General features: G+C 39.7%; 1 protein-coding gene across 1 annotated transcript; it reads right to left on the bottom strand.

Moving 5' to 3' along the window:
• Positions 1–253: 253 nt before the first annotated feature.
• Positions 254–2,810, bottom strand: LOC309549653 (forkhead box protein I1c-like; the record flags this gene model as incomplete). Its single annotated transcript, XM_082250035.1, has 2 exons — positions 254–783; positions 2,222–2,810. The coding sequence occupies 2 exons, from the start codon at positions 2,808–2,810 to the stop codon at positions 254–256; spliced, it is 1,119 nt and encodes a 372-aa protein (XP_082106161.1).
• Between the last annotated feature and the right edge of the window lie 10,289 nt (positions 2,811–13,099).

The following is a 13,099-nucleotide window of genomic DNA, read 5'->3' as shown; positions in this document are numbered from 1 at the left end:
TCTCATAAATAAAAAATAATAAAAAAACAGCAATATAAAAAACATAATTTACATTTGACTATATGACATTTACAGACTGTACACAAAATCAATAGGCAGCAAATCATCAGAGTATATAGCAGCAGCAAAACTACTTTGTACTTTCTACTTTCATTGTCCTTTGATCATAATGATGATAGAATACTGATCAGTTGGTCCAAAAGATGGGAAAGCCCTCTCTTAGAGTCCAACCCATTGAAAAATGCTGTTCTTGTTAAAACCTCCCATAAATGTGAGGCTGTTGTAGCTGCTGTAGAAACTGTGGTGGTTTTTGGTTGGTTGTGGAGAAGGAGTTGTAATAAGAGGCCCTGCTGTAGAATAGGTTATTGTCCTGTATGTCTCCTGATGGATCTGCAGGAGAAATTGAGTTAAAGCTGTTTAGACCAGCAATATTCCTTTGAGAAAGTTCGTTCATCAGACCAAAGGGCATTTGTTTGCTCACTGAATTTGTGTCCATGGATGCCATGCTGTTAAGAAAGTTGTTCAAGCAAGGAGTATAAGAAGCCGCCGGAGCTGGTGGTGAGATGGATTTTACGTCATGTGGCGATGTCTCCAAAGATGGGGGAGATGGGATTGACAAAGCCGGACTCTCTTTACCTTTTTTGTTTGAGATGGTCTCATCTTCCTCGGTTTTTATAACCTTGTTTAAGTTAGACTCAGATTTGCTCTTTCTTTTTCGACGGAAATTCCCATTGTCAAACATTTTCTCACAGTTGGAATCCAGAGTCCAATAATTTCCTTTACCTGCAAAGAAAGTAGAAGTTGGATAAGTAAAGGAAACATACCAATGATTTTGTATTGCAAAGACCTCTACCTCTACTACCAGTCTTCTCCACAGTTACAGCAAACAAAATGAATAAAGACAAAGGAAAAAATAAATGGACTTAAATAGTATTAAATAAGAATAAATAACCTGTGGTCCAGGAAAAAAAAAAACATGCAATATGGGTTAGGCTCAATTTACAAAGCTTAGCACAAACATAAGGATCTGAAATTTTCAAATTTAACTTTTTTGTAAATAAAGATCTTTATCTTGGTGTGCTAGCTCTTCAAATTAGGCCTATTATGTTGATGTTTTGGATTTTTTTTTTTAATAACCCATATATGGAAGAAAAATGTACTTCCAATATATTTAGGAAAAAAATATTTTGAAATATATTGAATATGGCCAAAATTGTAGCATTTCAAATATATCTCCAATATATTTGGGCTAAAATTTTTAGAAATATATTGAATATTGCCAAAATTGTAGCATTTCAAATATATTTCCAATATATTTGGGAAAAATAAAAAATGTTTTTTTTAAATATATTTTAAATATATTTTTCTTCCATGTGGGAAAAGGAAAAGAGAAATATGTTTTCTTACCTGTTTTTAAATATTTGATATATCTAGTTATGTGTGTTATTGTATATATAAAAAGGTCATTTTTAAATGGTTTGATAACTAAACAGGTAGATAAATACAATTACAAATGCAAATGCAATTTATATAGGAAAAAAAAAAAAAACATGCAATATGGGTTAGGCTCAATTTACAAAGCTTAGCACAAACATAGGGATTTGAAATTTTCAAATCTAACTTTTTTTGTAAATAAAGATCTTTATCTTGGTGTGCTAGCTCTTCAAATTAGGCCTATTATGTTGATGTTTTGGATTTTTTTTTTTAAAGAAAAAAAGGAAAAGAAAAATGTTTTCTTACCTTTTTTTAAAATATTTGATATATCTAGTTATTTGTTTTATTGTATATATAAAAAAGTTCATTTTTAAATGATTAGACAACTAAACAGGTAGATAAATACAATTACAAATGCAAATGCAATTTATAAAAAAAATCTTTAATTAATGTAATAAGAGGTGATCTAATAGGCTTCACCAAATGTTTGTTTTGGAGACTGATTTGTGGAAAGAGGGCTCTTGAGCTTTTAAAAACTTAATAAATGTACCAAGGAAGGCTGATTTACTAAAACTGGAGAGTGCAAAATCTGCTACAGCCCCGAACAGAAACCAATTAGCTTCCAGATTTTATTGTCAAAGCCTAATTGAACAAGCTGAAGCTGACTGTACCATGCACCACTTCACCAGATTTTGCACTCTCAAGTTTTAGTAAATCGTCCCCTTGGTGTGTAAAATACAATAGTAACATATGCTTAGCATATAATATGTAACATATTTTTTCTTACCTGGATCATTTTCATCTCTAGCAACTTTCTTGAAGCAGTCATTAAGGGACAAGTTGTGACGGATAGAATTCTGCCAGCCCGCTTTGCTTTTCTTGTAGAAGGGAAAGTTGTCAGCCACATACTGATAGATTTGGCTCAGAGTAAGCTTCTTTTCTGGGGTATTTTGGATGGCCATGGCAATAAGAGCTGAATAAGAATATGGAGGCCTCACCAGCTTGAGTAGCTCTTCCTGGGAAGCAACAGACAGCCAGCTAAGGTCTGCGCCGCCATAGCCAGTTGAATTTGGCAGGAATTGTCTCTGAGATCCATAAGATGGTGGCATGTAAGGTGATGGGTTGTTGCCATAATGATAGCTGGTGGAATTGTTGACTCCAGGACCACTGAGCCACAAGTAGGAATTTGCTGGAGGAGCAAAGTCTGCTATTCCATAGTTTGTTGGTCTCTGAGTTGCGTGCAGGTTCTGTTGGTACATGCTGAAGTTGTCACAGTACACAGACATCTCTGGAGCTTCCTGGGCGCTTTTTGGGTGAAGCTGGTGTGGGCTTGAAGCAGGAGGTCTCTGATGAGCCGGAAGCTGGATGGAGTTCATGCTCTTCAACTACACCTTTCAAACTTTAAGGCACATCAAGTGATGTTTGACAAGTATGAAACCTGTCTTTATACCTCTTGAGACTATCAGCCTGGGGCCGAGAATAGGTGTGTCTTTCTCTGAGCAACCATTCTGATAGCTCAATGGAAGGCTTGGGGAGTGTCCAGAACAGGTCTGTCCATCAGAGAGGCACCAGAGAAGACAATAGACTCTTTTCATCAGCGCCCACCTCATCTGTCTGCAGCTGCAGGACATGATTTCCTCTTTTCGTATGTTGATTACTCTGTCCCAGGTGGGAGTTAAACATGAACTCTGAGTTTACATACCATGGATCTCCTCCTTTGTACATAATATAGACTGTGTGAATTTTTTTAACAGAAATGTTCAGCAGCTTTTAAAGTTTTGATTTAGAATTTGGTACAATAATCTCATTTTATTATTTAAACAGCTATGTAAAAGATTAGATAGTAACTAAATTAAACTTATATAACTTTATTAGGATCTGCCTTTGATAAGGATCTACCTTGTAATAGCTGTTGAAAATAAAGATTTATAAGATTTACTGTATTTTCTGGCGTATAAGACTACTTTTGAACGTCCAAAAAATCCCCCAAAAATGGGGGGTCGTCTTATACGCCGAGTATAATATCTCCAAGGTAACCTAAGTATAAGTATTACCGGTAGATCACGTAATAGGGGGGGTCGTCTTATACGCCCAGTTGTCTTATACGCCGGAAAATACGGTATATGTCTACCTATTACCTACTTTAGTGAATTTAATTGTAAGCTTTTACAAATCAGGGAACCGAGCTTAACCTCTTCTGGAACTTAATATTTTATCCCCTTAATGTCCAGGCCATTTTTTTTTGCGTGCGATACGGCACTGTGTTACTGACAATTGCGCAGTCATGCGACGCTGTACCCAAATATTTCCTTTTTTCCCACAAATAGAGCTTTCTTTTGGTGGTAATTGATCACCTGTGTGGTTTTTATTTTTTGCGCAATAAACAAAAAAAGAGCGACAATTCTGAAAAAAAAAGAAAAAAAACAATATTTTTTACTTTCTGCTATAAAACACATCCAATAAAAAAAAACTAAAAAATCTATTTTTGTTTCGTCATGTTATGTCAATATGTATTCTGCTACATATTTTTGGTAAAAAAAAATCCCAATAAGTGTATATTGATTGATTTGTGCAAAAGTTACCGCATCTACAAACTAGGGGATAGGTTTATGGCATTTTTATTTTTTTACTAGTAATGGTGACGATCAAAGATTTTTAGCGGGACTGCAACATTGGACACCTAACTGACATTTTGAGGGGGGGGAGAGAGAGAGATTATATAATGTAAAAATGTGCATTGTATTATCATTATAATTATAATATAAATGATAATACACACATATACATCTATATTTTTAATACATTTATGTTTGTGTACTGTAAATAAATAGTAAGGATTTATAAGATTTAGGCCCCGTTCACATAGGGGCGACGCTACTTCGCGCCGCGACCTCGGAGCGGCCGCCACGGACTTCATAACATTGAAGTCTATGGCGGTCGCCTCCTGGTCGCCCCAAAGAAGCTCCGGACCCTTTTTCTAGGTCGGAGCGACTTGTGTCGCTCCTATTAGAACGGGTCCGCTCCCTATGGGAGGCAACCTGCGGCGACCTGTGAGGCGACCAGGTCGCCTCACAGGTTGCCCTAGTGTGAACCGGGACTTATATATCTAGCTATTAGGTATTTTTGTGAATTCAACTGTAATCTTGTACAAGCCAGTGAACTGTGTTTAATGGATATTAAACTTCTTCTGGAAATAAAATAATGCAATATATAAATATATGTGTATATATATATATATATATATATATATATATATACACATACATATATATAGATATATATTTTATTTTTATTTATTTTATTTCAGGTACTTATATAGCGCTGTCAATTTTACGCAGCGCTTTACATATACATTGCACATTCACATCAGTCCCTGCCCTCAAGGAGCTTACAATCTAAGGTCCCTAACTCACATACATACACAGTATATAATACATGTTTGTATACAATGCCAGTATAATGTATTGGTATTTTATATAATTTTATATAATAAATATATTATATATTTAATATAATAAAATATAAATATAATAACACACATGAATACTCCGTATTCTCTCTCTCTCTCTCTCTCTCTATATATATATATATATATATATATATATACATATACATATATATGTCTGTGTGTGTGTACTACAATATATAGATATATATACTTTTACGGGTATTAAACCATACTTTTTAAACAGTGACATATTTTTACAATCTTTAAAAAAATGATTTTAGCAAGGTGTACTATAATCAGAGAGTTTTAGAAAGAAAAAAGCAGTCTTTCCCCATGAAAAAAAGATTTGAATGTACAGTTACCTGGATAAAGTAGCACATTTCTGCAAAGTTTGTCGATGTATGCTTTATTTTTCCAATGTCAAATAATAGAGACTTCTGCCTTTTTTGAACAATTATCTAAAATGTTCTGAATTCTTTACCTCCCTCAGATTTCTGCTATTGTCTGAAATGTAAATGGCAAGAAAATCATTGTGATATTTCCACTGAAGATTATTTAGGAATGACAAAGGCAAATTCAAAAGTAAATGTGATTTTAGCTTGCTTCTGTGTGGTACATTTTCTTGAAAAAATTTGACACAGTTACCTAAATAAAATGCAATATATGTTTGAATAGAATTCAAAAGTTTGCATTCATGCGTATTGTTTGCTGCAACCCGAATGTAATTTAAGAGGTATTTCTTTATCACCCATTGAGGGAAACAGAAATGTAGCAAGTGCAGATGGTGGTATAATCCAGTTGTCTCTAAGGCTAGGGTCACACCTGTGGGGTGATTTCCACTGCAGGACCGCACCTATTCCTGCAGCCACAACCACCAGCACAGAAAAATGCACTGCTGCTCAGGAGATGCATGGGGGATGCAATTAATCCTAATGGCTCTCCCATGCACTGAAAACTGCAGCGCGGCTTCCTGCACTGGGAACCACACTGCATTTTTCCCTGAATTTTCAGGAGGCACAGCAGCCCATTCAAATGAAAGGACTGCCATGTCCGCGCAAAATGTATCTCGCAGAGTGAACCCAGCCTAAGTCCTGTGCCTCCTAATGAACCCCAGAGGACAGATTTTATGTTAAAGCGGAGTTCCGCTCCCCCTCCAAAAATTAAAAGTCTGCTGACTTTTAATTATTAGGACACTTACCTGTCCTGGAGTCCAGCGATGTCGGCACCGCAGCTGATTTCCATCGGCTGTCTGGTGCTCCCGCCACCATTGCCGGTAAGGGAACCCGGCCGTGAAGCTGCAAGGCTTCACGGGCGGGTCCTTACTGCGCATGTGTGAAGCGCGCTGCGCATTTGGATTGGCTTGGCGGCAAAGGGTAGAAGGAGGGGGCCTTACTTTGCTGCAGCACCGTTCCCGGAAGTTGGGAAGGGTACCTGTCAAAAACAGGTACCCGTTCCCCCCTCCCCCCTGTAAGGTGCCAAATTTGGCACCGGAGGGGGGAAAAAGCCAATGAGCGGAAGTTCCACATTTGGGTGGAACTCTGCTTTAAGTACAAAAATGAAATTTTTTTTCTTGTTCATTCAGAAACAATTAAACCTGCCTGGAGTTTGCATGTTCTCCCTGTGCCTGCATGGGTTTCCTCCAGGTACTCCGGTTTCCTCCCACACTCCAAAAACATGCTGGTAGGTCAGTAGGCTCCTGTCTAAATTGGCTCTAGTATGTATATGTACGGATGTGAATTGGGGACCTTGGATTGTAAGCTTCCTGAGGGCAGAACTGGTGTTAGTGTACAATATACATGTAAAGCGTTGTGTAAATTGATGACGTTATATAAGTAACTGTAATAAAAAAATAAAAATAAAGTTCTACTACCATTTACAGGAGGATTTGCAGCAGCATAACCTACATATTGAAGAGTGTCCTTCAATGGAAGGAGTAAAAATATTATATGGTAAGTACGCAAAAAAAAAACCAAAACGGTATTTTGAGTCAAAACACAATAAAATAAAATATCCAATATAATGGAATTTAAAGAATATCTGTACAGAGAGAACTACTGTATTTAGACAAAAGCCGGGTACACACTGGCCGAATGTTGGGAGACAATGGCCGGTTAAAAAAAAACGGTTGACATCGGCCCGTGTGTATGTCAGTCTGTCTGTTTTTCTGGCTTCTGTTGGAAAATCAGCATCCAACCGACTCCCGATCAGTAGATGGCAGAGAGTTCTGATCAGAGTGTCCTGGTGGGGTGGCCGTCCCCCTGTCAGAACACAACAGCTCAGCAGGGGAGACCGCTGAACTAACCTGCATAGTATGTGTAGCGGCTCCGACCGGAGCTGGAAGCTTTTTTTTCATTCAACCCCCCCAAAAAATGAATAGTGTGTACCTGACCTTAAGAAACATTTACTGAGCATCACGGGAGCATCACTTTTTTCACCAACATAGACAGTGTTGATGTGGAAATCCCTCCTGCAAAGCCAGTGTCACAGGTAAACCCCGGCATGCTGGATGTACCCAAGTTAATCGTTCAACCAATTTGGTACATTCAGCCTGCCCATACTCAGTTACTGCTAAACCGGCAGGGATTCAAACCGTGATTTATTTGTGCAATGTACACATGGGCCCAGAAGTAAGTTGGGAACCACTGTGCCCTTACACACAATGCACACATGGAGGAGCTGCTGTGCTTCAAAATAAAAAATTACCCCCTCTTATGTGCCCCCCCCCCAGCACCATCTTAAGAGCATAATAGGCCCCTGGGCAATGCAGTGCACTGGGGCCCCGCCCACACAATCACCCACAAGAATAAAAATGCAAATTATCGATAAGGCGATATTTATTGGTACAGCAGTGCCAGGCTAATGATGGTAAGATGGCCCTGCTCCCCCCCCCCCCCAGCACTGATCCTCTGTGGCTCCCCTTCTTCTCTTCTTCCCTCCCACTAGCTTTGAGTACTGCAAGGAAGCCACTGGGGGATTTACCTATGAAAGTAGATCCCCCCACTGTAAATCCCCCCACTGCTCCAACCAACTCCCTTGTACTGCTCCCCTCCCATAACTGATCCCCACCTCCCTGCAGCGCTGCTGGTCATCGTCTTCTCTCCCCCCCCTCCTGCCAGCTACAGTTACTGCTGGGGCTGGAGATCGGTGTGGTGTTCAGGATGGAGAGTGGGGGAGGGGACTGGTAAACATTTCGAGCTTACCAGCTCATTCTAGAATGGTCACAGTGAGCGATAGTGACTCTTTTTACTTTAGTTCCTTTCTCTGTCTCAAAAATTAGACATCAGGGGTCTGTTTACACTCCTGGTGTTTCACCAACGCCCCCCCCCCCCCCAAAAGTAAAAAAAATATTAAAAATACCATTGTAGAAAAAATGATAAAAATAAAGCATAACGAGGCCACAATCAGGCATACTACAGCGTTCCCCAATGTGAGACCATGCTTATCCACAAGGGGATGCATAGGTGTTCCAGGCTTCCCCGTGCAGACAGCCCCATTGATGTCAGTTGGGAAGCAGTGGCTGCATGGACACAGCTTCTGCTCTCGATTTGATATTTGTGTGGGTGCAGATGCATGTCTCTGAACTCACACTGGGGGCTCACACACATTCGAGGCTGTGCACCCACACCCACGCGGATGTCAGATTGGAAGCAGCAACCCTCTTCTTTACTCAGAACTATCCAAAGCTAAAAATACAATTTTTGACTTACCTGTAAAATCCATTTTGTGGCGTAAAGTACAGGACACAGGCATAGCGGTCAATTTACTAAAATTGGAAAGTGCAAAATTTGGTGCAACTCTGCACAGAAACCAATCAGCTTCCAGATTGTTTTGTCAAAGCTTAATTGAAGTTAGAAGCTGATTGGGTACCATGCACCGCTCCACCAGATTTTGCATTCTCATGCACAGCAGCATGGTATGATTTTGGAGAAGGTTCCAGTACTACTTTGGTGCAATTCCAGCACGATTTTGTACCTACAGAATACGCAAACCACATCCAATTTGCAGTAAATGATCGCACTAAAACCTGATCAAAATCTGATTGCAGCAGTGTGAACCTATCCTACGCCTATGCCTGTGTCCTGTATTGTGTGATCAAGAAAGAAAGTTTTGCCTATACATTTGTTTAAATATGGAAAAAAAAGAGTAGGATAAAAAAAATATATGAATTATTTGTATTTCCTGTGATAAAAGGATGTCTTTTTATATACACAATAATGTACATAAATAGCAAACCATTAAAGTGTTTGTAAAGCCAAGTTTTTTTCTATTTTCTGTTCCCTCTGTTAGATAACATTAAGCTCCCCAGTGTATGTGATTTATAAAAATATGCTGCCTAATACCTTATTTCCGAGCACTACTCGGTGCTCACGTGACTGCCCGCTGGTCTCCTCTCCCAATCTGGCAGCTGCACAGGGAGGGGCTGAGTATCCCCTGCTGAGGTCAGCCCGGACAAGGAGAGGAGGAGACCAATGGGCGGAGTGGCACTCGGAAATAAGGTATTAGGCCACGTATTTTCATAAATCACATACACTGGGAAGCCTCATGTTATTTAACAGAGGGAACAATAGATAGCAAACTGTAATTTTTACAGCAGGAGGGGAGGATCGGCGAGCTGACAGGCAGGGAAGGGAGGGGGAAGAGGACGGAGGAGTGGACAGAGGAGACACAGGAGAGCTGTGGATGACGGCAGCACATAAACTGACCACGATGTCAGGGCTCAGCAGCCATGATAAACCGTGGTCAGTTTACAGGGGGGAGGGCAAAACCAGGAATGTCAGAAAGGTGATACAGGGGGCCAAATTACACAGCAAAAGCACTGTGCTGTATAACATGCTTAAAAGGAACAGGAGCTAATTTTTTTTTTTTTTTTTTTTTTTTTAGGGTGACAAACACTTTAAGGGAACTTGTACTTTAAAAACACATTTAGTCACGGAAAAGCTGTGCCATTACGTAACCTCCTTGCCAATAGATGCCAAACAAATGACTTGATTACAAATAGCCAAGCAAATAATTTTGATTGTTGTTACTCCTGTACTACCTAATGGTATAAATTCAGTGACTGTTTGTATAATTATTTGCTGTAGTATATAACAGTAACTATGTAAATACATTTATAGATATTCAAATGCAACTGGAGGTGCCTACATATGCATGCTCAGAGAATACACACATTAAGGTCAGGCAAATATCTTGTGTGTGGGGGAGGGGTGCTTTGTTGGGCCAGGAAATGGTCAATGGACTCTGTAGAGTGGATACACCCTTCACATATCAAATGTAACTCTTCAAATCCAGGTACAAATTAATTTATTAACCTACAATACAAAATATGTTTGTTTTTTTCCCTACTAAAATTGATTCTTGAATCCCTAAAATATGCATTGCTTTCTTTATTCATAGGGAGTATGAAACTACATAGAAATCACAGGATTAATAGATAATCATCATTTTTAGTCCAGGTGCTGTCATCTGATAGGTTGGTCAATCCAGACTTATGCCTCGTACACACGCATCGATACTTGGCCGTGAATTTTCGGCCAACGTCCGATCGGCCGATTTTCGGCTTGTATGATGCTTTCGACAACCGACTCCGACTTTTCGGCCGAACAAAATCTGGTGTGCAGGCTATAACATTTTTGTTGGCCGTCAACATAACGGCCGATTTTCCGTCAGTCAGTGCAGGGATTTCGGCAGACAAAAATCTGATGAGCAAGACTGGGCATGCTCAGAGAAGAAAAAACACACGGAAAGTAAACCATCACATGACATCACTTCTGAAGTTGGTTTTTGTTGGCCGAGAAAATTTGTGTGCAGTCTAGAGCACATTTCAACCAACACAACAACACTGGACAAAAGACGGCCGATCGGTCGGCCGATAATCGTTGCGTGGCATACGAGGCATAAGCAGGCTAAAATTATCCTTCCCGGGTTCCCAGCACAGATGGCTGTTTGAAAGAGGCTACAGGTGCTAATGAGAAAGATCTATACAACAAAATTGGATGAACTTTCACTCTATTAGTCCTAGAAAATAATGTTGTATTCAAAAAGTCAGCACCGGATAAAATTTGCCACTATATCTAATGTATTTGCCTGTCAGCCAAGTAGATTGTAGATGACCCAAGAGGTGCACCAATAAGACTGAACATGGGAAATCAATTAATATATACCAATTGCACATGTTCCTGGGCAAGACCTGGAGTGGGGGGATGTTGTAACAAGTTCTACTAGGTGGACTGGTAACAGCATAGATAAGAACACTAGGGATCCATAATCAAAAGTCAAAATCTTTATTGAAGCAATCACGTCACAAAAAGTGCAAGTGCAACATTCTGAGGCCATGCAGGATACCTTCCTCGGTTGGGCCTTGAAATGTTCCACTTGGACTTTGGACTTTTAATTATGAATCCATTGGATGCTGTCAAATATGTTCTTATCTGAGGAAGGAAAGCTGTTGACTCCTTGCCATGTAAGGGAGAGAATTAGCCTATCTGTGGTTAGAAGGCAGGTACCTGGAATGACTGAAATTTTCATAATTTACTCCCTGATTAGAGGGGGCAGGAAAAAGCTCAAAGATGTACTAAATGTGATAACTTTGTGAGGAAGAAATCTGTCCAAAGTTGGGTAAAAATTCTTCCCCGACACGTTAGACATTTGAAACCAAAACAAGTGTTCCCATTGAAGGAATTCCCCTCTATTTCTGTTCTGGTGACAACTCAAAATATTGGATTTTTCCTAATCAGCAGCACCTATGACATGGGCCACAAGGATAGATAGAGGGGTGACTCTTCTTAGTGGGGAAACTATAAAAATCTGGCAGGGGTTCTAATCTCTCACCACGCTATCCAAAAAAATAAATGTTTGCCTAAATACAACTAAACTAAATTTCAACTAATAATACAGGAATTGTCAGCTTTCAGAGAAGCAGAGCTCTTTATATGACTATGGGGACTGCAGCTATTTTGCCTGTACTAGGATTATTCTGACTTTAATGGCTGTTTTCTTCTTTCCAAAACAGCTTATTCACTTCTATGGAGCAGTGTGAATCCAGCCTTAGAATTGTAAGTTCCTGCTTTAATGGCTTACTTTTCCCGAGTTTTCAAGTTTAAATTGTTGATTGCAGACTCTCGGTCACTGCAGTGTGATACAAGTGGCGCTCCTTCCATATATGCACGTTGGGTGGCACAGACAGCAATATGACCACCCATGGCTCAAATTTTGGCCAATTAAGCAGGAATTGACTTAGATTTGAGCTCTGTATGCACTTAGGGCCCTCTGCAGTCTAGACCTAAACTAGACAGATACACCAATACTTTGTTTTTTTCTCCCTTTTACGTGAAAGGGTCAACCATTGAGTGCCCTTACAGTGGATGATATGATGGCTTTAAAATCTCCCTGGGGAATATCAAATGTTATTGATGACTTGTGTTTAGCAACATCCTATGTAAAAGTAATTTTTAAAATCAGGAGCCTTGTTTGTAATTATCAACCCATCTATGGGCACACTAATTCTTTTGCAGATTGGCCTGCTTATAGCCAAGAAGCACAAACCTGAAGAAGTCCAATTTGCATATGTACAGGCAACTTTAATGAGCCTTGCAGAATCACTTAGATGTTGTCCCATTAGTTGGTTAAATAAAGGAGTGATCTCTCCTATAGATAGCGAGTCTCTGGTCTCATGATAAGGAACTCTTGTCAGCAGCCTTACAATTAACTGAGCAGTTGGCCAGTGATCGATGGCTGCATTATCACTTCTGGCTACTGGAGGTTTCCTTTCTGCTTACAGCTACAGGCTACTTGTTGAGACCTCATGCCTTTATTGTCAGTCATCACACCTGAGACTGCAGCAATTAATATCTAGAGGGAGAAGGGTGTCTGCTGTTATTATTCAACTCACCTTAAAACCATTTAGAGGTCTTAGTCCCGGTTCACACTGGTTAGATGCGGGAAACCCTCAAATCAGTGCCGGTTCCCGCATTGCACAAGAATTGCACAGTGGTTCACACTGAGATCTGCAAATCACTGGGGGTGTCAATGTAAAGTTAATAAAACACCCCCAGATTGGTTTGCAGATTGCAGTGCGAACTGTGAAATGGTGCAGGAATCGGATCACCCATGCCATCCGATTTCAGTGTGAATAAAAAAAAAGGGTCCTGTACCACTTTGGTCCATAAGCAATGCGATTTTAGCCATACATTTTGTATGGCTGAAATCGCATCGCAC

This window comes from Pelophylax lessonae (genome assembly GCF_965119305.1).
Source record: "Pelophylax lessonae genome assembly, chromosome: 1".
Taxonomy (NCBI): Eukaryota; Metazoa; Chordata; class Amphibia; order Anura; family Ranidae; genus Pelophylax; species Pelophylax lessonae.
The sequence above is the reverse complement of the archived record's forward strand: the minus strand, read 5'-3'. Positions and strand labels throughout refer to the sequence as shown.